At 41.4% G+C, this 27971-nt stretch overlaps 1 protein-coding gene across 1 annotated transcript in view; it reads right to left on the bottom strand.

Moving 5' to 3' along the window:
• ryr3 (ryanodine receptor 3) overlaps nt 1-27971 on the bottom strand; it is a 95393-nt gene that overhangs the window by 20337 nt on the left and 47085 nt on the right. Inside the window, exons 31-78 of the mRNA XM_061705160.1 lie at nt 27652-27815; nt 27411-27459; nt 27148-27308; nt 26644-26806; nt 26050-26136; nt 25090-25316; nt 23036-23248; nt 22357-22957; nt 21820-22020; nt 19195-19297; nt 18977-19111; nt 17619-17892; nt 17420-17534; nt 17149-17281; nt 15718-15821; nt 14871-15006; nt 14482-14665; nt 13948-14050; nt 13734-13854; nt 13058-13227; nt 12191-12411; nt 10879-10969; nt 10430-10570; nt 9952-10115; nt 9656-9734; nt 9480-9569; nt 9233-9373; nt 8098-8160; nt 7682-7757; nt 7437-7560; nt 7166-7281; nt 6987-7054; nt 6459-6580; nt 6294-6343; nt 5535-5595; nt 5211-5449; nt 5022-5103; nt 4107-4237; nt 3873-3991; nt 3230-3428; nt 3019-3113; nt 2767-2912; nt 2550-2637; nt 2368-2460; nt 1893-2060; nt 1384-1443; nt 1111-1245; nt 522-634 (exon numbers count right to left, since the gene is read on the bottom strand). Coding sequence (XP_061561144.1) covers nt 522-634; nt 1111-1245; nt 1384-1443; nt 1893-2060; nt 2368-2460; nt 2550-2637; nt 2767-2912; nt 3019-3113; nt 3230-3428; nt 3873-3991; nt 4107-4237; nt 5022-5103; nt 5211-5449; nt 5535-5595; nt 6294-6343; nt 6459-6580; nt 6987-7054; nt 7166-7281; nt 7437-7560; nt 7682-7757; nt 8098-8160; nt 9233-9373; nt 9480-9569; nt 9656-9734; nt 9952-10115; nt 10430-10570; nt 10879-10969; nt 12191-12411; nt 13058-13227; nt 13734-13854; nt 13948-14050; nt 14482-14665; nt 14871-15006; nt 15718-15821; nt 17149-17281; nt 17420-17534; nt 17619-17892; nt 18977-19111; nt 19195-19297; nt 21820-22020; nt 22357-22957; nt 23036-23248; nt 25090-25316; nt 26050-26136; nt 26644-26806; nt 27148-27308; nt 27411-27459; nt 27652-27815 — 6719 coding nt within the window. The remainder of the gene's footprint in view (nt 1-521; nt 635-1110; nt 1246-1383; nt 1444-1892; nt 2061-2367; nt 2461-2549; nt 2638-2766; nt 2913-3018; nt 3114-3229; nt 3429-3872; nt 3992-4106; nt 4238-5021; nt 5104-5210; nt 5450-5534; nt 5596-6293; nt 6344-6458; nt 6581-6986; nt 7055-7165; nt 7282-7436; nt 7561-7681; nt 7758-8097; nt 8161-9232; nt 9374-9479; nt 9570-9655; nt 9735-9951; nt 10116-10429; nt 10571-10878; nt 10970-12190; nt 12412-13057; nt 13228-13733; nt 13855-13947; nt 14051-14481; nt 14666-14870; nt 15007-15717; nt 15822-17148; nt 17282-17419; nt 17535-17618; nt 17893-18976; nt 19112-19194; nt 19298-21819; nt 22021-22356; nt 22958-23035; nt 23249-25089; nt 25317-26049; nt 26137-26643; nt 26807-27147; nt 27309-27410; nt 27460-27651; nt 27816-27971) is intronic.

The following is a 27971-nucleotide window of genomic DNA, read 5'->3' as shown; positions in this document are numbered from 1 at the left end:
TGACTTGAATTCTTTCAAGGGAACTTTCTTGATACATTTCTGACACATTCTCGTTGACCAATCAGAATCAACAGTGCTGAAAGAATCGGTTGCTTGGTGCACATCTCTCGACAGCCTGGTGGATGAAGGGGAAGAGGGGGTTGAACAGATGAAACATTCGCCTCGTAGTTTCACTTTACCGTCAGCAGCGAGAACAAGCGGTCAAAGCTGTAGGCTTTGAATGCCCTTTCCAGCCAAACCTCCCGATAGCCATTCAGGAAGTAATTATTATTTTTGTATCTGAGGGAGGGATGAGGTAGTATTGTGCAAGAAAACAACACAGAGGAGATCATGTCATTAGGGAGGTGATGAGGGTTTACATGGCCACACAATGTCCAATCCCCCACCACTACTACTTGGGGATTGCTTGTTATTTAAAGTTAGCCTAAGAAGAAACAAAATCTTCACTTGAATGGGTTTAATAATGAATGTCAATATTGAAATTACATACATTGTTTATTCTTTTAAGCAAGGAGATTTACCTAGGAAGATTGTAAAGGGGGGCCATACGGAAGCAGGCCACCACAGCCCGTTTGCGTTGTTTGGACAGCAGCTTCTGCCACACACATTTCTTATTCCTTAAAGGCTGCTCCACCTGGACAGCAAAAAAACAGCAAAAATCTTTCTAATGCTCATAAAGTGGTTTTCTTTTGGGTTTTGACTAAATAAATGTACTACTTATACACCCAGATGGAGTATTAGGATTACTGCCTTCACAAAGATGACAAAACTGTGTTATAAATAACGGAACCCATAGTTATAAATTTTCCCAAGTTATTTTTTAACTTAGTGTTAATCAAATCAATAAGAAATACCAATGTGCTCCCTAAAATGTTTTGATTGTTTTCCCCAAAGTTTCAAATATGACTTCTTAGCCAACTATGCTCTGAGGCTAACGATATTATGTATTTTAAGTGCAGTTCTACACCACCGTATTTTTAATACTGTTCCCAGTGTCAATTCAAACTTAGAATTATCTTTAAAAAGGCTTGTACTTAGCTGTGCATAATGTTGTGTGTTTTCAACGCGCCTGAGCTTAAATATGTTTTTTATTTTATTTTTTTGCATCACCTGTTCCAGATGGAAAACTGCAGCCGAGATGTTCTGAACCCGATCCACTGTGTGTTCTGGGTTAACTGGCTCACCACTCTTCATCGTGATGTCTTTGTAGAGGTTCAACTGCCACTGGACTGCGGGGTCATCAGACTACAACAACATAGGCCGCAAGTCATTATGAAGGTAGAACGTTCGATACAGCACTTGTATTGGATCTTATTGGATTATGGAGGCAGCTCATGAGTGTTATGAATGCAGATTTCAAAAGGATGATTTATGAAAACTTACCTTGTCCTGCAGATGAAGGTTCTGGCGCAAGTGGTCCTTCACCTCATCATCAGTATCTTTCTAAGACCAGAAGAAAATACACTGTATAACTCGGTATACATATTCAGAAAACTGTATCTGTGTACAGAGTCTTTGGAATTCAAAATTTGCAGCAACAATCAACATCTATTAGACATTTCAAACTGCTCTAAATTGCTACAGGACTCTGCATCATTTGCACAATTGTCAAAAAAAAAAAGAAATAGAGAAAATTGTATCTGCATTACCACATTACTGGAAACCTCTTATTGCTCAGTGACTGTGTTTAAGGCATGTCGTACTGTTGTCGTACTAGAGCAGCTCCAACTACTGGAGAGAAATCCCTTGTGTTTTTGACATACTTGGCAAATAAAGGTGATTCTGATTCTGATAATTGATCTGTACATTGAAAAAGTAGGTACTATAACAACTACATAAGAGCCCATAAGCAAACATCAGAATTGTGTTAAATGTTAAGAGAGTAAGCCCACCAAACTGTAGCGCATCTTAGCCAAGGAGATGAGCTCCTGGTCTCCTGGGGTGCACATGTTGAGGCCGATGGGCAGCATCTTTTTCAGTGCAGCCACAATCAAAGAGGTGTGGATGGAGTAGTACTCCCCTCGACGACGCTTGTGCTTTCTCTCCTGGTCGCCACCAGACTAAAGTGCGCAAAAGCAGCTTATTATGCCCCTAGTTCAACTATGTAATAGAGTCTCTCTCATGTGCAGTAGTTGTTAGTTCATTTGTTTTGTCGGAATTACCCTTTTTTAAACAGCATATCCATCCATTTTTTAAACAGCGTTATCCCATTTATAGGATGCTGAGTGAGGTAATAATTGATCAAATCTAATTACCAATCCAAGTTACCTATTTGCCTAGCAAATCAAATTGCTTCGGCCAAGACATATAGTGCTTTATAAAACTGATACGTCACTGTCTTACTGAGCCATCATGTCACATATTTACCTTGGACATTTTTGTCTCGCCTTCTCCAGTGAGGAAGGCCAAATTATTGATCTCGTTCTGCACGACAAAGTTTTGCTCCTCACGCTTAAAATTCTGAGGTCAGCAAAGGAAGAAAACGGTTATTAAGCAGTTTTGTCGGGGCATACTGTGATGTTTGCAAAGTTGCTCAATATATGACTTACATGAGACTTGCACCAGAGGATGAAGATATCTGCCACCATCCTGAAGAGTTCTGTGGAGTCTGAATGAGGCTCCTTAAGCCACCTCGACCTGGTCCAGACAAAAAGATGAACCAGAAATAGTAGCGTGCTGATGCTATATTACATCAATGCAAGATAAAACATGAGTAATAAGCATTTGTAAGAGCTGAATAGTGCCTAAATGAACCATGGTTTGTACCTGTTGATGTCTACATAGCGAATGAGCATGGGGTAGAAGGCATAGAGGTCTCGGCAGAGCACAGCAAACTCATCTAAGATAAGAAGCTCTGCCTCCTGATTGTCACTTTTGCCATCAGCCTTCAATAACTCCTCTTCAGACACCACCTACAACACAGCATTTATCGCTGTACTCTAAACTTAGTGAAAAGAGGCCGCACTGAATCGAAGGTGATGACGAATCAATACTGCAGTTACTTCCATTTGTTCCTACCTTCACTGTCTTCTTTTTCAGTTTGTCCAGCGTTGGCAAAAAATGGGTTCTCAGCAGATCGGCTCCTGCTTTACTGATAATTGGCTGAGAGTAGACTAGACACAGAGACAATAGAGATTTAGTCGTTCTATGTACATACTGCCTTGGCTTTCTTTAGATTCTTTGTCTGTTCAAAGAATCCACAGGTCTTCCATTTTGCCTAGTGGCTTGCCTGCAATCCTCTTCATCCAGGGGGCATCATCAATGCCCAGGTTGCTGTTGAGGATCTTGAGAATGTTCCCGAGAATGATGCTGAGGTGCTCTGATATCACCATGGTGCAGCACTCACCACTCACAGGAGGGTTTTCTGGACCTTTCCCCCACCAGTAGGACAGGTAGTTGCACAACATGGGCAAGATCACTTCAATCACCTGCAGGAGATCATCGGGAACATAGCAAAACGACATGACAGGGACAAACTTGAATTTCAGATTCAATTAGATGTCTTATGTTCCTGTGGATCCTCTTTACATATTGCCAAGATTCAGATCTGAAACAATGTGATTAGTACCCATTCGGCCAGTTGTCAAATATAGACCTGCAAACATTTGAGTACCACCCACACCACACACCCATGACTGTCACAAGAGTTTGCTTGTTTTTAATGTGCAGGGATCCCCCCCCCCCCTTAAGCTTCCATGTATAACTGTAAATAAATATAAATAAATTGTTTACATATTAATCCCCCAAAACTTTGCCATACATTTTAGCATGCATTACACCTCCCAAAGAACCACTCCAGTAAAATGACATGTTATGTTTGATATTTTCCCAACGTTTGTCGATCTTTCAATATTTAGACAGCCATTTTTGACCTGCGGCATCTCACTGTAGCGTGCACCAGTCTCTGAGACATCGTTGACATCCTTCAGCAGCTTGTCAAGACGAGGCATCTCTGGACACATTTCCTCCACCGTATCAGGCATACTGAGAACTAGAGAGGTAACGCTATCATTTAACATGTTAACGTGAATATGCTGCAGTGCATGATAATATCAAAACAGGAAAATGATAGCGTATTTCTGACAGTATGGAAGTGGGACACTGACTGGCCCTCTCGCGTGGTGTCTTGGTGTTGAAGACGGACAGCGGGTTGTGGGTGTTCAGGTGAGGTTCCAGGAAAGCTACAGGCATGGCGCCCACTAGAGTGGCCAGGCTCTCACCGAGTACTGGCAGATACCTGCGAGCCAACACGGACATAGTGGACAGCTACAATTTTAGACAATGACAGCTCCTTTTAAGATTTATGTTCATATTGTCAAGGCAGACGTTTTTTCTTCTCATATACAAATACAGTGAGCCCTTGCTATTTGCGTGTGGGGGGTTGGGATGGGGGCCGAGCCCTGCTATGAATTGCATGAATCCGGACGCGATTGATGCCCGCCGGAAATAGTTTGTAATTGCTTATAGAAGAAAACAGCAGTAAAACAATTTTTGTCTCAACGAAACTCCTTAACTCACTTTAACATAGTTCCTTGGCATCAAGATGCCACAAGATGGTGCCAAAGCACTACTGTTGTCCAAATGAAGCTCCTCATTTCAATTCAACATAGTTCCTTGGCACAGGCTGATACATTGTTATTACTTTGGCTTGAGCACAAAAAAAGTGAATAGGTGAGTTTTACAGAAGGTTCACTTTAGTGGCACATTTATCCACTCAACTACAGAAAGGACCAATTGAGTCAATTAGCATGCGTTTCTTATTTAGGAGTGAGGCCTTGTGATACAAGTACTATAGAGATACAGGAGTGAAACTGCAAGAAACTGAAGTCGATTGCAACTGACTTTTTATTTATTTATTTATTTTTTTGTTTTTTTTGGTAACTGTTACCACACTTAAAATACACTTGTCGGCAATAGTAACTTATAATACAGACACACACAAAATAAAAGATTTCAATGTATATTGACTGGATATTTGTCTTCTTTGAAATCCAAAATACAGTATTGGTAAGGGGTTCTACCTTTCCACGAAGATGTTCTTTCCAGTTCCAAGAGAGTAGAAACAAGTCAGGATTCGGTAGCAGGACAGCTGAACGTCATCCACTGAAACACAAATCCAACGTCTAGTTTTTACATAAATAGTGTGTAAAAACACAAAAAGAAGAAGAACACACACTGCTTAAATGTTTGACACGGAAAGTGAAACTCACACAGCAGGTCCACTCCAAACTCATGCGTTCTAATGTGATCAAATAAGGCAGTGAGGATGGGCAGAAGCGCCACGGTCACGTAGTGAATGCTCTGACTGACGCTCTTCATCTGGGCACGCGACTGCATGAACTTCCCCAGTTTGAGCATCTCTAGAAGCTTCTCCAGGTCCTCCGCTGCATTATCAAAGAAGGTCCGAAACCCGGCTTTTACCAGCTCCGTACCTGACTTCATTACTGTTCTGAGAGAAGAATTGTGCAGAGTTATTTGCTGTGCAAACACCTACGTATTTAAAGCTACACTCGAGAACTGTGAAATATGCTTGCCTGGTGTCAAGTGAGTGAGTGAGAATGTGAAGGCAGCTCACCATCATTGAAGAGTCACTTCCTGTGAGAGGAAAATTCCATTAGCAATGGGGTAGGATCCTTTATCCAATGGAGGACATCATGATTTCTTCTTTTATGTGTTAAACATGAATATTTTTTAGCAAATATTCAGGAGCTCTAAAATTTCTTCATTGCTCCTTATTGTGGTGCCCCACACATGTACCGGTATAAAAACAACAACTGTATACATGTGTACAGTATATAAATATACATTTGTGATTCATTTGTTATAGTTACAGTAAATTATTTAGGTTCACATTCACATGGTTTGACTTCTATTTTGAACTGGTACATATTACGTTTGTGTTTCTCAACCTTTATTGAGCCAAAGCAGAACGTTTACATTCGAAAAGCTCAAAAACAAAAATGTCACAAAAGTACATATCCTGAAACGGGTTGCTAATGGAAGAGTATTTCTTTGTTCTGTCTGTCTGTAATATGTTTCTGGAATAGATAGATTAACAAGACATTATTTACTAATAAATAAGGAATTGTTGGACCAATTAAGTGAAATAATTATATTTTCCACAGCACACCCTACTCTCATAACAAAGCAATAGCAGTAGGCTAATATATACAGCAAATAGGAGTGGTTGTACCCTGATTCTCATTGTCATTGTGGGCAAAAGATGATGATAATGCCGTCGTATTCTAAATATATGACGAGAAGATGCAAGGCAAAGAGGGTGAAAGCCTTACCAAAGAGAGAAATCCTGTGTCTGACAAGAGCTGCCAGTTTACAGAAAAGGCTGGAAAAGACAGAATAAGTGAGACTGGAGAAAAGCACAGCAGGAAGAAAATATAGAGGAGAGTCTTTTCATGCAATGAAATTTGAGAACAAATGGAACATTTACAACAGAGTACCTTGTGACCATCTCTTTCTCCTTGTTGGAGGCATAGCCACAGCTGCTCAGGTTCTTGCTGGGCGTGGACAGGAAGTAGAGGCATTGGTTCTTAAAAGCCTGATCTGTCAGCGGGAGCAACACCTGAACACAGCAAATTGTAAAGGGAACGAGACCATAAAACCAAAGATAGAACAAGTTTGTTGCAGGAACATTTTGCACTTGAAATAATTTTCATTGTAAATGTCAATTATTGCAGCTACAACACAGACTGGTGAAAGTAAATGGAGTGAGATCTCACAGAATTTAGCTTGTTAATACATCGAATCATGTCATCATTACACCATTTAAACTTGTCGGAACAGAATACCTTATCCAAGTCAACATATTTATTTAGTATTTACTATTTTTTGCCAACTGAAATTATTACAAAAAAAATGACGTACAAAAAATTACCGGCACTTTATAATTGTTGGGAACTTTTGGATTTAGATTTCATTCATTGTGAAATTTCCCCAGCCCCATCCCTAATCCGAATGGATTCCCAGACCTTTGCAAAGAACTTGATTTCCTGGTCATGAGGTGATTTGTCAGTCTTCCCGCTCGTGGCAATTGCCTCTGGAAGGAAAGTGGACAATCTTTGTGTTTAGGATAAACGACGCTTAGACTCGTTTGAGCAGGAAATAGCTCCATTCAAGTTCATCGGTATTTAAGAGGTTATAAACTCACCAAGGTGTGCGATAAACTCCTGGGCAGAGTCGACACATTGCAGCAGCCTTTTGAGAAACTTGTATGCAAATCGCTTCTCCATGGATGAAGAGTCCTGCTCCATGTCTTTCAAACCTCTGTGATATGAAACATTAACAGGTGGCAACTGTTCACATCACCAAAGTGATGCAGTAACGCCAAAAACTGAGTTATCCAGGTAAATTACTCACCAGTTAACAAAAACAACGTGTGAAATGAGATAATATTATGAAGTATGATTAATGAGTCAGACCTTGTGATTGCATAGCCGCTTATCTGCAGGAACTTGAAGATCTCCTGGGCCTTCGCTCTGTCTCTGTATTTCTCTTTAGCAGTCAGGATATCATAGGGTACCAGCAGCGGGTGGCTCCCTCCTCCTGGTGGGACACATTCGTTTCATAATAAACATTATCAAACAATTATTGTATCAAGTATTGTACAATCCCCCAGACCCCCCAAAAGGGTAAATAACTATGATATATGATCATGTGATAATACCTTTGCTCATGAGTTCACTTTTCTTCTTCTTGGCCCAGATGTTGTGATAATTTTCAGCAATCACCTCAACCATGCCCTAGGGGCACATGACAAAATGTGGCAAATTTGACAACTCCAGTTGTGTATGGTACAATTTTACTAACCATATGTCTATCTGTCCAGCAATATGTACAGTGTATCTCAATGACAGAAACGGGAATTGTCTTGGCAAGTTGTGGATAGATGATGGATAGTCAAAGTTCTGTCACTCTGACTTCATGACAATTATCATCATCATAGCACGGTTTTAGCTCTCCCCTATTCAGTACATATATGTGATTTTGTGACCAAATTCCTCTAAATAGCCATATGCTGCTAGTAGGTAACATATCAATATGATGGATCCATGGTTCTAGATAACAGAGGCAAAAACTAACCTGCAGTTCTCTAGACAATGTGAAATTGTGCAGGTCCATTGGAGAAGGAGTGAATCCATTGACCTACAAAATTAAAAAAATGGACAACAGCAACATGAATGATACAAGTTAAATCATTGAAGTTGCCCCAATGGTTCTTCATAAAAGGATAAGCCATAGAAGAAAAGTAATTGGAGTAATATGCTCTAACATCTTTGTTCTGGTCAGAACCCGAGCTGCAGCTGTTTAATGCTCTATTTTGGGAGTCCAGTCAGAAGACCATTACAATAGTCAAGTCTACTTGAGATAAAAGCATGGATGAGCTTCGCCTGGTCTGCTTGACACATGCAAGCCTTCACTCCGGATATGTTCTTCAGATGGTAGAAGGCAGTTTTAGTATTTGATTTGATATGACTGTTGAAAGGCAGGTCGGAATCTATCAGTACACCAAGGTTTCAGACTTGGTCTTTGGTTTTTAAAGAGCATGACTCCAGGTATTTACTAACAGCAATCCTCTTTTCTTTATTGCCAAAAACAATTATCTCAGTTTCGTTGTGGTTTAATTGACGGAAATTTGGGCTCATCCAGTTATTTATCTGTTTTAGACAGTGACACAACACCTCAAATGAACTGTAGTCATCTGGAGACACTGCTAGATATAACTGTGTGCCATCTGCATAACTATGATAGTCAAAATTAAAGTTCCGAAGAATTTGACCCATGGGTAGCATATACAGGCTGAACAGGAGGGGTCCAAGAACTGACCCTTGAGGGACCCCATAGGTCATTGCCATTTGATGAGATTGAACTCTTCCAATGGTTACAAAATAACTCCTTTCCTCCAGGTTGGACCTGAACCATTTAAGGAATGTTCCATTTAGTCATGCCCATGTTTCCAACCTGTTCAGCAGTATATTATGATCTACCGTATCAAAAAAGACACTGAGATCACTGAGATGAAAAATGGGTTTACGTTTAATATATTTCCGCCTTTGGAATTTTTTATGACAACAACTGGGAATGCTGGATTCCCTTGCATGCATTCTCTTTGGCATACAAATGAATGAAGTGAGCAAATATGTGATGTGTTGGACAGAAGTGGGAAACAGAGTCTGTAGCAACATATACTTTACGTCATAAATTAGCAGGACTTTACCTGTGTCTCCAAACTCTTTTGTTTCTCATTCTCGCGTTGTTGGCACATGGCCTCTCCCTCCTTGGTCCTCTCAATGTTCCAGTCCATCGCCAGCATGCTCTTCAACGACTCCCTCGCCGGCCATCGGTATGTTTCTTTCTCCTAACACAAAAAAAATGCTTCCATCTTTTTCTAACTGCGGGTGTGCTGTTTGAATAAAGCCCCAATATCTGTTTTAATGCTCCTTCTAGTTTTAGGGTGCACTTACCTTCTCGCTCAGAGATTTGTAATGCTTAAGCAGTGGATGCTTTTTGGCTTGCTCATCCATACTTTCTCCGTATTTCCACCCTGCTGATACCTGGAGGAGCATAACGTTGTGCAACACAAGACAGGTTCTCTCAACTGTGAACATGATGTCTCTACTTTACATCTGCTGGGACAAACCTTCTCTGAAGACCACTTGTCATGGGAATGCTCTGCATATTTGTTGGCAATGTACTCAAGTTTTTCAGGTAGGGAGATACTGCAAGGAGAGTGTGTTTCAGTATCTAAAATTAATGGGACATATTATGACTAATTTACCACACTAAATATAAATATTATATTATAAAATGTAAATATTTTACCTGTAAACATTCTGGATGGTCACTGAATACATTTTTATTATCTAACACATTGGTTTTAATAGTTCTTTCCATTATATCTTATCTTTTATTATATACAGTTTCTTATACACTTACTTGGCTGTGTTTATAGATTTGGGGTCAAAGTTTCCCTGTGCATCAATAGATGCATGGTTATCCAGTGTTGCTCCTAAACTGGCATCCACAAAGTCAGGAGGCAGGGCTCCAGCAATGGCGCAAAGGCAGGAGTTGGCCATTTTGAACAGTTCAGCATCATATTTCTATCAAAAGAGAGGACATGGAGCTGTTATGCAGGACATTGACAGGTCTACTTAGCAACTGGATTAATGAATTGAGCGGAGGGTGCTAGTGAAAAAGGGGAAGAAGTGGAAAGGGTTGGCCTGTCACAGACTTATAAATGATTCATGTGTTTTAGCACCATTGCTCATTGAGCTTTCGCTTCACTTGCTCTGATTTCTAAGAATCAAGCTCTAAATTTGAAGGGCGGAGGGGGCAAAATAGAAGCAACCAACAGAGGACGGTTGCTAGACAATGAGTAAACAATTTCAATCTTAAAAATGATTTTTGTTTCTACCTTCTGAGAAAGTGAGTCAAAAATTCCCCAGAAGTGTTTCTTGGTGAGAAGGAGCTCCTCCTCCGAGGCTGTGCCAAAGCTGTTCATCCCAGATGGAAGACAATAGTACTTCCAGTTCTGTTCATAGTGGTTGGTCAGTAACTACAGATCAAACATAAAGCAAAATGCTTAAAAAACCACAATCCAATCCATGATGTACAGAGATTTTAAGTAGGATAACATTTTTAGACAACATTTATTCACAAAAAAATACATTACCGGTATATAAACACTATTCCAGCGAGTTTGGTTCTGAATACATGTTCCTTCCTGGTTTAAGGTTACTGGCCAAACAAAAGTTTTGTGCACTGACGTGACCTGATTGTGAAGCTTTCAGTGGCATCAGCATGATTGATAGTTTCAGAGTATCATGATGGAGTCGGTGGGCCAAACTGTGTGCAGCATCTTACCTGTAGAGGTATGTTGCAGTATTCCGTGAGCATGGGAACATCAAACACTAAGCGTCGGAGCAGCTGCTGCATCATGGAGGGACGCAGATGCCTGTCATTTAAGGTTAAAATGTATATTGCTGTAAATTGCCTTTGACGTAAAACGTAAAACAAGATATTCAGTAGTAATATACAGTACAATATTAGACAGAAGAGTGGAAAGAATTACCTCCCACAATAATGCTGAAGCTTATTATTATTTATTATATTATTATTGTTCTTGGAGTTTTCAGTGGTACAAAACTGCATTGCTGTTTCCAGTATTTTGCCCTTCTCGTGTATCACAGCACAGTTTAGCCCAGGAAGCGGAAAATGTTAGAAGAGAGTTGTTGCTGCATGAACACATGCTTACACGTTTACGGTTTGAACTATTAAAATAGGCAATTATAAACCCTTTTCTTTCGGGGAGGGGAGGGGGGGGGGGGCTCAATTACTCATGGTTTTTTCGCTATTCGCGCCGGGGCTCAGTCCTTATCCCCAACAAATAGCAGGGCATTACTGTGTTTATTTCTCAAAGGATGAAAAGGGTTGACCAACTTCCCCACTAGGTGAAGCAACTAATCCTAATACTAGTATTACCTGCTTCCACTAAATGTTAAAATACATGTGGAAATCTAGAAAATGCCTATTGGGGTAGAGTGGGGTCATCTATGACAATGCATTTGCTATTTTGTTTGATTCATTTGATTGTGTAGGGCAGGGGTATCAAAAGTTGTTGTTGTTTTTTCCACCAAATTGAAGGATTCAAGTACCACTTTGACGTTCTTCTTCTTCAATCTATTTAGCATGGTAAAAGCAATACATCAGTGTCGGTAAAGGTATGAAAAGCTATTAGCTAAAAGCTAAATATAATTATTACAAAAACAGCTTAGTGATAAAGCTATAAAGGATTTTGGGGTGTCCAGCGGCCCTCTATCCCACTGCAGTATATGTACCCTTAATCACATATCCACATTTAGAACCAAAACAGAAGCAAACCGTACTAACACAACACAGAACAGAAATTGTGATCCCAAGGCTGATCTACTGATTGGTAGAAAACAAGGAAGAGAGAGATAAGAACAAACTTCTATTCTCCTGCCTTGCAACCCATTGTAAAAGTAAGTAGTACAACAAAGGCAAATGACAAGAGCCATTTCAATTGTTAATTTTAAATTGTGCTGCAGGCTGCTTAAAAAGAGACGGCGCACCGCAAACGGACCCAGTGCCGTAGTCTGCAGAGCCCTGGTGTAGAATGAAACACCACTCGCATGTGTATCCTCTGCAGACTTACTTGCAAATAGCCAGAAGGCACTCCTGAATAATATCTCTTTGCGCTTTGGTGAGCGAGCGTCCTTTGGAGAGGCGATAGATGGTTTTTAGCGTGGCGTCGATCAGCTGCGTGTGGTGCTCGGTGCTGGCGAACAAGGCGGCGCAGCGGGTCAGCAGAGGCAGCAGAGCTGAGCCGATGTACCTGTTCATGGCCAACGCCGTCTCCGTGGTACTTAGCACTTCCTGTGGGACAGACAACGATGGACACACAGAATCAGAATCATCTTTATTTTTGTATGTCCAAAAAACACACAAGGAATTTGTCTCCGGTAGTTGGAGCCGCTCTAGTACGACAACAGACAGTCAATTGATAGACAACGCTGTCAACTAACTGACGTGATGTAATTTACATGTAACCTGTATTGTAATGGAACTAATGAAGACATTTGTGATGTATGACTACACTCGGGTAACATGACTGAGAGGAGGGCCGTTGATCATGGTGACATACAGCATGCGACAAAAATTAAACCCAAGGACAATTGAGTTTGAAAAGTCAGATTTTCTCCTAATGACGCTGTATCGCATCATTAGCGGGCAAGGCAACACAAGCTGAATATGAATTAGTTCTGCGAAAAGAAAATAGTAATTTAATTAGACTTTGTCTAATGAAGAAATATGTCATAAACAGATGTATTGAAAGTACTTGTTTGATGATACGGTTAAGGCTTAGCTACTGTTGGTGGTGGTGTCATACAGTACATTTAAATGAAAATGTATGAATGCTAAAGTTCACAAAGAGCCTGCTAATGGTCACAAAGACTACAGCTATGGACTCAACGATAAGTGGGTGAAGGCAAGATGGCAGACATGTTTGGTCCCTATTTACCGTGTCTAAAGAGGCAGCAGTTTGGAGGTCGGGCAGGAAGCCGACCTCCAACAGCTGGAGGAGGAAGCTCTGGTCCTCGATGCCGTACACTCTGTCCAGGAAGAGCACCATGGGGGCCTTGTGATCCGGACAGAAACAGGCTGACATATCGGGTTCTGTCACTTCGCCATCTGTAGGTTAAACACATGGTCAGTTAATTGCGGACTTCATATAGCAAATGTTTGTAGTATTAATTAGAGACTTCGAGACTGTTCACCGCTCCGGGTACAGACTGCAAATGAATGCCATTTATGTGAAACCACCACTGGCTAATTTAACTTAACCAAATGTGACATCACAATTTGGTAAAATTCAGAATGGCTTGCTCACCGTCATGGTTTCAGAAATGGGCAGATAACAAAGGATTTCCAGTATGGCCTTTGCAGGCACTCCAGAGACCCAACTATATGTAGCACTTATACAGTTTTGTACAATTTTTACCCTTTAAACCCAATAAAAAAATAGAAATGCATGGTCCTTGACAACCATGATATAGCTCAACATAATCCAAATTCTGCTTGCACAATAAATAGTGGATGCAGCAGCTGGGTTCCCCAGGTGGTTTGGTAATAACTGTTGACTGGGTGAATTTTGACATTATTTTTTACTACACTTATGACTTAATAAAGAAACTCACCTTTGTTAACTACAGGCTTTGTGAGGGGGATGCTGATGACGCCAACCAGGTCTGTGGTTGGAACCAGGGAGCGTAGAATGGCTCGAATACGCAGCGCTTCACCTTTACCTGCGTTGATGAGCTATCAGAGACATAAAAACATTCAGGTGAGGAAATCTTGATGTGTGTGAGTCTAATAAAATGTGTATTTATTTTTATTTTTTTTTAGCCTCACATGCATCTCTGGGGCACAGCGACCTAGCAGGTCAATGAGGGCCGAGTAGAAAGACATGATAGAGTTCCCCATGTGAATTATTTCTTCCTCTTCTTCACCCGACCTAAAATACAGATACATGCAGTAACTACTGGAAACTTGGAAAGTAAAAACATCTGCATAACCCGCCTATTCCCGAAGAAGGGTGAGAATAATACAATGTCAAATAAAGTACGAGTGAGGCAAAACTTTGCTATTTGTGAATAAAATATGAGAGTTGAACTAACCTTATTCAGTAGTCGACAGTAAAGAACTGTCCTCATGATGGTTGTCTACCTGTATGTGTTTGCATTTGTCATGGCTGTCATCAGAAATTCAATTTAACTCATCAGTAATGTCAATGAACAATATGTTCCGCTATGGCACACTACCAGAGTCAAATAGAAAGTATAATGTTGTGTCAGAAGCTATGCGAGCCAAACTAGAGATGCAACTGAATTTAACAATTGAGCCATAGTAAGATCACGGTTTTAGAAAAATAAATTGGATTCCCACCCAGTCGTGATGGCAGCAGAAAGTTTCGGCAGGTCCAGAGCAGGATCCTCGGAGATCTCGATGGCCTCTTTCATGGCAGCCAGCAGACCCTGACCCCCCTCTCCCCTCAGAGCGGGGCCGAAACACTCGGGACGTCGGATCAGCAGCTTCACCACCACGTTGGCATTTTCCTCAACACTCTCACCTGGGACGCACAAACATTTTTCTGAATCATGATGAATGTTCAGTTTAATAACACCTAATAAATAGAACAAGCCGGTCATGAAAATGTTCATTCATAATAGTCGTAGTGCAAGAGTACAGAAACGACTTCCAAATGTTTGTTTTTAGGTAACGTGTCAGCAATAAGACATATGGCATGCTTAATTAGCGATGGTCATTACACTTACCGTTGGAGAAGACCGCAAACCTCAGGAATGACAGGTAACGCTCCCCTTCTATGGGGTTCCATCCCAGGTCTGGGTAACCCTTGGCAACCAGCATGGCACAACTCTGAAGACCACATCCTGCGAGGTATGTCACCACCTACACACACACACACATATACATGAACGCACACATGCAATTTCCCCCCAGGGTACTTTAATAGTGTACTTTGTCAGTGACAGTTAGTTTGATGGATTTGCTGAGTAAGCGTTGTCTCACGGTACAAAGTCACAGTTAATTTTTCTTCTGAGAAGGCGTCTATTTACTGACTAAAAATTTATATATTCCATGATGATGCATCGGCCTGCTTCTGTGTCTCATTCTAATCTGACAGGAAAACATTGAATATTTGGACATTGCACTTTTTTGTCATGTCAAAGGCAATTTACAGCAACTGCATGAGAGTCTGAGTTTTTCTTTTATCAACTTTGCACTATTTGCAAATAAGCAATTGGCATCTGATTATTTTGATCTAACTTACTTCAATAGTGGTATGAAAAAATAAATAAAAATGTTAACGCAGAATTGTGCACTACACTCACCAAACATGTCGTTAAGTAGTATAGATCCAGCATAAGAAGTGTGTGATAAATGATCAATTAGTTTTAAAATTCCTGAGGTTTTAATGCAACAGCATGTTCATTGCTGTTATTTTAGTTATTCACATGGCAATAATACGTCTGAGAGTCCAAAAAAATATCTTTGTAAAGGGAAAATATTTGTATTTGTACTTAATGTTGTGGCCAGTATATTGACTTTTCTCAGATGAAACACTGTTCTTATTTTCCGTGTTTGCAAGCAAAAACGAACCTTTTCTAGATCTGGTTCCTCCAGGGCCAGAGCGAGGCCATTATTGTCCATCACTGATGATGCGGCAACATCCAGCGGAGTAGATCCCCGCATTGCTTCAGAGGCTACAAACACACACAAGTGCACACACACTAAATAATCTCTTTAATTTCTACAGAGGAAAAAAACATGAGAAACATTCCTGCCGCTTTTGATTAAAAAGCTAGGAAGCAGAAGAAAACAGCAGTCGTGTTACTCATCAGTCCTGCCACCCTACCTTAAATAAACTCCTGATTTTGCACGCTTCCTCTCTGCTGTTATCCTGTTTGTATTAGTGGCGGCAAGCCATCAAGATAATAGCTTGTATTAGGGATTATTATTATCAACTGGCCACTAACACAGATTTCCAACACCTCTGCTGGCTGTGGTGTTTTTCTAGAAAGTCATAACTGTTGGCCACATTGAGCATTGTTTTCTTGGCTATAACTAATAATAACCACCATATAGAGCAGCAGTATCAAACATACAGCCCAAGGGGCCAATACCGGCCCACAAAGGGGTACAATCTGGCCCGAAGGATGAATTTGAAAGTGAAAAAAAATACATGATATTGTGGTGGTGGGGACTAAGGATAAATTTGAGAATTTTTATGCAAATGGAGGGGTAATAATTCCTGTCTTCATAAATTAATTTCATTTTAAAGTGCTATATTTTTCAGTTCCAAATACATGTGACTTCAAAGTTCTGTGTCTCAAAATACAATCAGTTATTATGGACACATGTAGATGTCAAACTGAAGCAACAATTTCTCAAGAAGTCTGAGGCGGACCCATGATCATGTACAAGAAACACTTTTTTTACTAGTATATTAAGTATACTATGGTTTTAGTGGTCTGTCCCGTTTGACATCAGAGTCGGCTGTATGTTGTCTCTGAACTACAATGAGTTTGACACCCTTGAGCTGTAGTACAGTTGGTCCTTGATTTTTTTATGTTCCCAAACATACGTCATTTTGAGGTTCTGAAAAATGTGCGAGGTTACTTGTAATATTAGATTTATTAAAGACATGAATGGCCCAGAAGTGTTGTTTATACAAATATACTACTCACAAAATGTTGGAGCTATTTGGCTCTTGAGTGAAATTTCCAGATGAAACTAAAATGCTAAGGTTCAAGTGTGTTTTTCCTTTATCCTGAAATGTCAACTGAAAGTTAACTGTTTAAAAAGTTACTGGCAGGATGGAAGAAGCTGCTGGAATGTCTGCTGGTTTTAGTTTGCATGGTTTATTTAGCATGTTTAGTTTGCAACATGGATGTTTTCGTAATTTGGGAGCAACCCAGACAACCCAACCAAGCAACCGTCCTAAGTGCTAACCACTTGTCCAGCGAGCCTGTTTGGTTTGTTTTCCAGACAAATCATAAAAAAACAACATACCCATCCGTCACTACATACCCAGACCGACACTGCTGTTCTCCAGCAGATAGCTTAGGTGGTCAAACATGGCTTTCTGGTTCTGGCGACTAATACGACAGAAGTAGCACAAAAAGCGACAACAGCTTGCAACCATCTTGGGGAAGGCAATTTCCTGTGGATGAAGAAGATCAATGAGAACAATCTGGAAGGTGTCTGATACACAACAGTATATTTTAAAGGGAGTAAAAACTGTAAACCCGATCATTTAAATGTCCACTAACATGTCTATTTTAGTTGAGCGAAAACCCACCTGTGACTTGTCTCCTCCAAGCACGTTGACCATAACCTGCATTACGGTCTCATGCATGCCCAACACTCTCATGAGGTTTGGATGCTGGTAGAAAACCTTATTGTTCATTATGTCCCTAAATACACAGGGGAGATGATCTTGTGAAAGTCAGTTCATTTTGTCCACACTTCATATTGGGTCAGCAAACACATCATCCTACCCCAGTCCATCAATCATAAGCCTTTCCTCCTCCATGCCCATACGCACGGACAGCAGAGACCTGATCTGACCCAAGGAGGCCAGCAGGTTAATAGCGTCTTGCACGGATGCAGCACTGATGGAGTAGGATTTCTTCATGGCACGAAGCAGCTCCCCGATGCCATCATACTGCCTCCTTAGCAGACTGAACATCACTCGGACCAGCTCGGGATCTTGCATGTGGGTCTCCTGGGCCCAGCTGGTTATAGTCTGGGAGATCAGCTCCTTTAGATTGGCTATAGAGAGGAAGGGAGGGAGAACAGCATTTGCTATCTATATATACTTGGTTTGTTTAATTTCATTATGTGGTCACAGGCCCAAGATTTACAAGGGTCAGAAATGCACAGAAGTGACATTGAATTATTGACTAATAAAGTTTATTAAGCTATCCACCAACAAAAGTGCCAAAACTACAATACTGATCAGTTGTTTCATTTTCATTCGAAAAGAAAAATAAATAAATAAATAAATAATAATTTAAAAAATGTATGTACCAATCATGTATGTACCAAAGTGTTGTCCCACTTTTACATCCTGCCACATTTTATTATAATTGAAATTATTACTCTTTATACGTCCATTTTCTATACCGCTTGCATCAGTAGCCCATTTTGGGCAAGTAGCATGGTACACCCTGGATTGGTCACCAGTCAATTGCAGGTCATAGAAAATAGACAAACTATTAACACCTATGGAACATCTTAACTGAGTCAAGTCTTCAATAAACCCAACGTATATTTTTGTAATGTGGCAGGAATACGCAGAGAAAACCCACAGGGAGAACATGCAAAAGGAGTGCTGGAGCCGAGATTCGAACCCAGGATCTCTCGACTGTGGGCAGACAGGAAACAGGGTATTCCGTTCTCAAAAGACAATGATGAGTAAATCCTAAAAAATGCTGTCACTGAGAGATAAATCTGGAGTGATCATACTGTGCTTTGATTGATGTGGCAGTAACAGTCTGATAGGAGAACATTGTGATTAACACTGATGATGACGATCAGAACCAAATTTAAAAACATGAAATGAGGTCATTGAGTCAGTCTGAATCTCATCTTCTCTCCACCTTTGAAACTTTCAATGATTAACAGCAGACGTGGGAGTCTAGCATTAAAATTTATAGGAGAGTGTCTTACACAGGATGTCCATTAGTCTTCTTTTATTCAGAACAGAAGAAAGAAATTGCTCTCAGCAGAGGAATGGATACTGGAACTGTCTGGCAACATCTTTCCTTTAAAAATTTGCTTAGACATTGTCCGTCTAAATATAGTCACTGGTATCCATCTGCCACACTTGTCTTTAAACTACAGTATGACTCACTGGGGGAAGCCTGCTCTTTCTCTTCAGGTTCTTCCTCAGCCTTTTGAGGCGGACCCTTGATCTTGTAGAGCAAGGCCAAGAGACGACCTTTAATCGATGTGTCCTGCTCTTCCTCGTCCTCCTCCACTGGGATTCCTGCAAGGAGAGACCCATTTCAGTTCATTAAACAGGCATGCACACACCACATGAGCTGTCACCAGTCTATGAGTTGGACTCACCGCAGTGCAGCTGCAGTTCTTCATGGAAGCCATTGAGTTCTTCCTGGAGGTCCTCAGGGCATGGGCAGTCATCGCCCGTGGTGAAGTTCAATAGGATGTTGATCTATCCAGAAAACAGACAAAGTAGCTAACAGTACAGTGAGTTGGTACAAATAGAAAGTGGCTGACGATTAAATCAAACAATGTGTAATCGTTTTATTTTAAAGAAGAATAGTATATGTCATTGCCAGGGTGAGCCTTGATCATCTAATTCAGAGGGCTACAATATTGGTGGCCCTCCCAAGACATTTTGATACAGCTAGCATTGGCGCTCATGTTAAAAAGAGTTGTGTTCTGTGCTTCCTGCGTAGGAAAAATATCGAACAATGTTTATTAATTTCATTAAATGCCATAGTGCCTCAAATGTTAGGGGGTGGGGGTGGGGGGGGGGGGGGGGGGGGGGGGGGTTAATTCAACAGTGGTGGAGACCGCTGTATTTAAGAGAGAGTTTTGCAGTTTAGGTAGCTCCGGTGGTTTTCACCATGCAAAATTTGGGAGAGCACTGCAATCATAAAATGAAGTTTGAAATGGATGAGTTAGAGGAAATAAATCTATCGCTGTGATAATATTGGGAGAAGCCAGCACCCACATAAAAGCAATGTTTTGTTTTATTTAATCGCCTTAATTGTATGGGAATTGGATCTCTCTGCCCATTCTGCATAACAGTGCATAGCAAACTTGCACCCGAAAAACTTGTCTTGGAGAGGTCAGCACCAATAGTCACAGTTTGCTGAAAGAATCATTGCAGATGCAAGGAAATTCAGAATTCAAAGGGGTTTTGGTTTATGGCATGACTCCTTCTTGTGACTGGCTCCAAGTCAGCCCATAGATCATTCAGAAGCTCAAAAATTGCATGCGTGATTTTTGTTTTGCTCCTGGCATTTTAAAATTGTTCACACAAGCGGAAAAGATCAGTTCGCCCCCATCGACTAAGTCTCCTCTTCGCCACAGTCACCGTTACACACAGCGGTGCCTTGTTTACAGCTGCCTTTCAAACCAGTATTGAAAGATACAAAATTTGACACCACAATTTGTTACAGGTTTGATAAATCAAATTGTGTATAATACATTTATTTATTTGCATATAGTTCTCCCACAATGCACAAAATTAACTGAATGAAATCTCGGGTGAAACTGGTTCCAAATTGTATGAGCAATCAAGTTGGCACTCGTTTTTGCAACCACAAACCTTCACTAAATTAGGCCCCTAGTGTCCGTACGCTTATCCAGATTTTAATCTTCCTTGGCCTGTACATCACTTCTCTGACAAAAATTTATTTTATCTTGTTTTGTATTTGTTTGCACAAACCTGCTAATTCTAACTATTCTACTGATTTATTGTCATACCGACATCAAAACACCAAAGTCAGTGGTGGCCCAAGACTTTTGCATGGTTCCTTGTGCTATCGTAAGGTTGCCTAAAAAGATACAATCCACTATTAAAACAAAAACCATATTTTTAAATACTTCTACAAAATACACGGCATTCAAAAAAATTAAAAGAAACAGTAAACTCGTAAGCGTATCAGAAAGACTGCTGTCGACCAGGACCGATTATATAGTGTAGCCATCAGGCTGGGCTAATTGGCAAGGTTTTTGAACTTCAGAGGAAGTGCAACACTGTGACAATGATCTTTGAGCCACAGTAGCACCCTGACGACTACGAACTGGTAAGAATAATGAATTCTTGTGTCGATGTCTATCTCAGCGAGAAAGATGCTTGGTATATGTGTACTAGTCATTGGGTACTAAGACCTGAGCCTATGGCATACCAAGAGTCAGCTACAGTTAGAATACACAAAGCTGACTTACCGCTGAATGCCGATCATTCTCATGGACGGAAACAGCTATTATAAAAGATTACAAAACAATCTTTAAAGAACCAAAAAAGGAAAATTGATAAGGGAGCTAAAATACTCTATGATCAATGGCCTTTCCATCATCAAGATGCATGTTTTTTTCCCCTCCCAGTAATTGTCTGAACTATAATTCTACATGCAGACAAAGAGGGAAAGGAAAAACAATCACCATCCCTTATTTTATAGAATGTTGTAATTGGCTTAGCCGTGATTAAATATAACCTTTGGTTTCATCAGTTAACTCAATGCTGACTTACAATGAACGTTTGGTTTATTAAATGTCCAACCCATTGCAATTAATGTTCAAGTTAACCTTGAAATGAACTTGTACACAATTCTTAGGATTTAGAATGGTAAAACCAAATGCGGTTTTGACATATTTTTCATTTACCGTACTCAATATAAGATACCTTCTATGGTTGTCAATTAATTCGTTAAGTGTTAAGTGTTTGCACATTTCTATGTTGCTGTTGTTGTGTACCTCCAAGAGCTGCTTTAATTAAAACATGGAGCACGTCTGGTCCACGCTATGAATTTAACCTTTGGGGACTGAGAGCAGTTTACTTCTCCACCAGTTCAGACTTTCATCTCAGCCAACTCACCAATTTCAATTTAGTCTGACATGCCCAAGATATTCTTTGGGAATACGAAAGAAGTCTTGGAATAAACAGGCTCAAAAAAGCAGCAACAAAACATCTGCGTTCAGCATTCACGTTTATGTTGTTACCTGCTCTTGAGGAGGTGAGCGGAACTCTTTGGTCTTCTTGGCCGTGACGGCGGCGGACATGTTGAGCGCCAGCATGAGCTCATTGTAGCGGAACTTCTGGTTGTACTGCAGCTTGGACACAAAGTTGTCGGAGAAGGAGACAATGGCCTCGATGCGATGCTTCAGCTCGCAGTCACAGAAGTAATGCAGCAGCTCGCACATCTACAAAAAAAGGAAGTCTTTTTGAAACTGGAATAGCACTCAGCAGAAATCAAAACTCTGCAAAGACTGAATAATTCATCTGACCCCTTTTGATTGGAAAATTGATTGGATGGACATTATGAAAGGAAGCTGCAAAGGGAAGAGCGTTCCTGTTGATGTAATGGCCTAATATCCCATTATCCCACATTTCATGGGGCAAACATGAGCTTTTTGCAGCTATTTTTAAACTAAATCGTGCATGCGCATCAGGGGCGATTCTAGGGTCAGAGGTTTAGGGGTGCTGGGATTCATTTTAGGGGCACATCTGATGCGCATTTACATGATCACTTGTCTCACCTGCCGTTTGACAGACTCGGGCAAAGACTTCTCCAGAAGACCACGGACCACCGCCTTGCTCTCCTTCCTCTCCTCTTCTCCCGCCTCCATAGTCTTCTTTTCATTCTCGTTCACCTCCTCTTTCTCCGCGGCAACAGCCATTTTGTCCACCTTCGCAGCCTCACCCTCCCTGAACACATTGGGATCGATCAGGAGGAGAATCAATCTCACCTCCTCGCTGTTTAAGACACCCATGATCAAGAGTGTTCCGATCAGCTTGAGGATGGGGACAAACTGGAACTCCACACTCCCGCCCACTGGGTCTCTTATATGGATGCCGCCGCCCTGCACGGCCTCTGTAAGCATGCTGATGGCCTTCTCTTTTAGGATGCCCAGGGGTATTTGGGGACTGTGGAGATACTGCTGACGCTTGGTGCTGATGATACAAGCAGGGGAGAAGTTGACCCTTGGCTTCAGGGACGTGCTCAAGCTTACGCCAGGTAGCGAGTGCTTTTTCGACTCATCAGGGAACAGCTTGATTGAGCGCGTCTCATCTGTCACGGGGATGATGAACTCATTGTTCATCATCAGGCGAGCCTCTTTCGCCGTTTCAAGATGGATGCTGGAAGCGAGAGTAACAATCAGTGCTGCCATTCACAAGTCTGACAGGACTGCTCATTAGGCCCATCAGCTAACAAACCTGATGAGAACATTATAGAAGCCTTCCCTCAGCATGCCAGAGAGATACTGATTGTCGATTGTATAGAGGAGCTGCGATTGGTCCAAGTGGCTGCAGAGGGCGTGGGCTACACGAGTGTTACCAAGGGCACAGAGGGCACAGTACAGCTTGAGTGTGTGATAATGGAACTTCCTTAAGTCTTCATGTTCTGATAACTCCAAAATGTCCAAACACCTGAAAAAAGCAGATAAAAAGAGGAGGGTATGAAGCTGCATCTCACAAAAATTGCTGCATCAGAGCCATAACAGATCATCTGCATTTTATACAGAGCACAGCGAAGTGGGCTGTTACCACAACTGAGTGTGATTTCACACAGTGATGTGACATCCCACAATCAGAAAATATGTGGTGACAAGTAAATGATGACTACACTTTTTCACAGGGTGCGTCCCACCTGTTATGGCTCTGGTACTACTTTTGAAGGTGGAACATTGCTGGTTTGACCACCATTATGTGTCAGTGTCATTTATAAAGATCGGTGACATCAAATAAAAGTTGGACAAATTATACATTTTACCAGCAGTGTAAAAGAGCTTTTTCGTCTTCCCTTTGATTGACAGGTAATCAGTCCAGGGAGTACTCTGTTCCCACCCTAAGTTAACTGTGGTAGACTCCAACTTTCATGTGATTGCGAATAGCAGTATAGAAAAACACGGATGGATGAAATTTCATGTGTGGTGTTTGTATTCGTAGTAGTATTAGTAGTTAGTAGTGTAACATTTGTATTAGTGAGGTTATATTGTTGTCTTGAAGCACTCCCATCCATCCATCCAGTTTTGGTTTATCCAGGGTCTGCTCGTGGGGGCAGTAGCCTAAACTAGGAAGCTCTGACTTCTCTCTCCCCAGCCACTTTGTCCAGCTCTTCCCAAGGCATTCCCACGCCAGCTGAGAGATTTAGGCCTCTATTTTCGTGATCTGCATAAATCCGGCGGGGCGGGCTGCGTAAAGCTTCGCAGACGCGTGTTAGAGCAGGTGTTGGTAATTTTGCAGATGAGCGCAAGCTGGCGTATTTAAAAGAGGGAGGTCTGTGCAGCTGTGGTGCGTGAAGAGAGCCGACTTCAATCATGTCCATTCAAAGTGGCTCCTCTAATTTCCTTAAAATGTGGCGCACTCACAGTATCTTTGCAGAGGTGGACGATGCGTAATCGCAGCGAACTGTGCATTGTCACTGCTCTTGGACAGTGTGGCAACAGACAATGTGAGTGGGTACCCTAATTAAATACAGTATGAGCTGGTGATGACCGCTGGCGAATTTAAATCTGTCAGTGGACCTCATGTATCTATCCCCACCCCCGATCGTTCGTCTGCCCTGCCCCATAGCTGTGCCAGCAATGCGGCATGATTAAAAAATACATTTTATTGGAACCAAATTGTCACTGCGCCGGGCACATGTCAAAGGACACTCTGTTGTGTCTCAACGCCCAGCTTGTCGCAGATTGGTCTGCGGAATTGGCAACCATGCGGCACAAGTCTTGCAATGCACGAAAATCAGGATCCGCCAGGAATTGTGCTCCTCCTCCGATGCGGCGTCTCGAAAAACAGAGCCAATAGTCTCTCCAGCGTGCCTACCCTGAGGCCTCCTCCCAGTGGGACGTGCCCAGAGCACCTCACCAGGGAGGTGCCCAGGAGGCATCCGAACCAGATGCCCGTGCCACCCAATCTGGTTCCTTTTCAATACGGAGGCGCAGCAGCTCTACTGAGTCCCTCCCAAATGACCAAGCTTCTCACCCTATCTATAAAGAAGAGCCCGGAGGAAACTAATTTGTATTAGTCACTATTCACAGCTCGTGACCATTGGTGAAAGTGGGAACTTAGAGCGACGGGTAAATCGAGAGCTACGCCTTTTAGCTCGGCTGCTTCTTCACCATGACAGACTGATGAGCATCAACTGCAGACGCTGCAATGATCTGCCTCTCGATCACCCGCTCCATTCTTCCCTCACTTGTGAACAGGACCCCAGCATAAGTGATATTTCAAGTACAGTTTCAGTTTTGGAATATTTAATCTCACGCCACCTATTTTCTTCTGGTATATGCACAGCCATCATCTGCAGTGGTTCCAAGCACTGGACCACCCAGCCGTGTCTCTCGCTGACTCGAGCGGTCTCCACACTGAGGAAGGTGTTTGGCATGCGGCTCCACAGCACCGCCACAATGGTCTGGACGTCCAGTCGTGGCGGGCACTGAGGCACCGGGTTCCTGTGCTCACTCTTAAATATAGCAGAAGAGATTGGCATGACATCCTGGGAATAAGAGGCAGAAGGGAAAGAATATAAAGGTAATGTAATCACACGAGACTCAGTCAGTATCTAAAAGGATTAACTCAAATGTGCTGAGCTTTGTCTTTTTGTGTGATGCCACAACAGACGAGTAACAGTAATTCCAAAGATAAGAAAATGTAATGAATGTGGCAGAACAGGAAGGTGTCAGAAAGCGGTAAACTCTTTTCTGGTTACTAGTGCAATATTTCTAAAGCGACAACAAGTCATCAATAATAATTAAACCATGACTGCATTTACGTAATGTATGTGAAGAGACTCACCTCCCAAGCACAAACAGTAATATCCCTGTAGATTTATTAGTGAATACACCACTTTTACTAGTATACAGCGGTTAACTTATTTTTACACCTTTATGATGGTTAAAAATGTTTACACATCGCAAAGTTCAGGTTAATTGTTGTTATCATCCATTGTCTGCTCATTTCCATTTGTTAATTTCATTTTATACGTGTATGACAGTCAAGAATGCTATTTAAAATTACCTATATAGTTAATCATGGTTTTATAAAGTTGTCAATTTCTCCTTTGAATGGAGTTCCATTTTTTCCTATGGGATTTTTTTTCCCAGAATCTTAATATATTCTACCATTGTCCTTGAATGAATTGTTTGACATTTGGAGTTCCACTGTACATAAACATAACATACAAGCATTTATCATAGTAGTTGTAAACTTATTCACTGTGAGATACAAACCTTGGTCTTGACAAATTCAAACTGAAAAAGGTTTGCACTGGTGGGCCGTACAAACACAGCAGGGAACAGCTTGGTATTTGGCTCCACCTGGAAACAAGAAAGTGCATTTAGAGAACTCAACTCAGCTCATATGGTGGCTCATACAGTAATGGGGTACGACGCTTTTCATCAGCGCTTTGATTCCCAGAAAGGACTTTCCAGTTTCAACATAGGCAATGAAACCTTTTCAACGCATGTGGTCAAAATCGATATAGGCAGGTTTCAGCGTATTAAAAAGCCCAGACCTGAAACTGAGGTGCGACGAGAGTTATTTGAAGACGTGTTTTCGATGGAAAACACACTGGAATTGAGAATTTTCATGCTTCTGCAGGAGTAATTTACTGCAGTGCAAACAGATTGCTTGAATGTTTGTTGAATACAAAGTTGTCCAGGCTTTATTGTTATGGAACTGAGAGCAATAACCAGTGTAAACCGTATATTATATAATGAATACAGAGCAGTGCTCGAAATGGTAATATAATGTAAATATCTAGTGCAAACAAATATTCTATATTTATGTTTTAATTTCTATTGTCATGCTCGACTCCTATTTACCTGATAAGTGGTAGACAGCTCCTTGCCGTTGGCAGTGAAGGAGACGAGGCCGGTAGCCAAGTCCATCAGACAGCCAATCTCCACGTCAGAGTTGGAGCGGCCGGATGAAGAAGGGCCGACTGCGTCCGCTCCACACACCATGTAGCAGTTACTTCTCTGGACACTAATGTCGATAGTAAGAAAAAGAGTGCTGAGAGGGCAGGCAGCCACCGTTTGTCTGCATTACTGAGTGAACGGCTATGAGCTAGGAGCTTTAATAGATAAAAGGTTTCATTCGATCAAGAATTCCTCCTGGAGCCGAAGGAACAACATGGAAAGACTACATATTATTGCCTTTATATTCAGTTTATCCCCAGTGATTGCCCACTTATTAAAACATCTATGGATTTTAAATTTCATTTCTGCCCTTGAGTCCAATGTATCTTCATTAAACAGAAATGTCTCCCCACTCTTGTAAGCCCAACATGACACCCCCACCACTCATGATATAAACAGGGGACTTGCCTCTCATGGACCCGGCCCCTTTCATCACCCAAGGTGACCGTGACTGTTCTCGTCTTGTTGAGGTTGAAGTTCTTGGAATAGTAATGATAGTCCGGCGTGACCCAGCCCACCCACACAGATGCAGGGTCCTGCCCGGCAAACACTCGTACCGAATGGTAGTACTGTCATGAGCACATGCCGCAGAAAACAAATTACGTTTAGCAACCATTCGCAATACTATTAATATGTTAAGTTTGATCAAAATACTGTATCATTTAATTTACAGTTGTGATACTCCCATAGTCCATAGCGCCGTCTTCTTTTGGAGGACGGCTGCAGAGAACAAATTATTTAAGCCGGCGGAGTATATCATTACAAATTAAAACAAAGTGATCACATCTATCAATCTGGAGAAAAATGAGAAAAAATGAAAAAAAAAAAGAAAAACGAGAAAAATGATTGCTTTAACTTCAAAGGGGGAAAAAAATGCCAATTTGATGTTCAAATTTAGCAAAAATGCCACACCTGAGTTTAAATGATTCCTCGAGTCGCATGTCTGCAGAGAAGTATTCCACAGGCATGCTCAGTCGGCAGTAGATCATTTCATTGTTGCTGTTCTGGGTGCCAAATGTCTTGTGGGTGACCTTAAGGCAGGGAGGGCTGTCCACTGTCCCGTCAATCCTTGTCACCTGACGACACGACCCCAATGAGAAATCCGAATTGAGAGAATATATATATTTGGTTGGTCATCTTTATTTGTATACAGGTAATTACACAAACTCAGTTGCTGTAAGTGCAATGGCTAAATGTGATAATATACAGGAATACCTTTATCCATACAGTAT

The sequence above is a fragment of the Phycodurus eques genome, chromosome 18 (genome assembly GCF_024500275.1).
Source record: "Phycodurus eques isolate BA_2022a chromosome 18, UOR_Pequ_1.1, whole genome shotgun sequence".
In the NCBI taxonomy this organism is placed as follows: Eukaryota; Metazoa; Chordata; class Actinopteri; order Syngnathiformes; family Syngnathidae; genus Phycodurus; species Phycodurus eques.
This window is presented reverse-complemented; position numbering and strand designations above follow the sequence as displayed.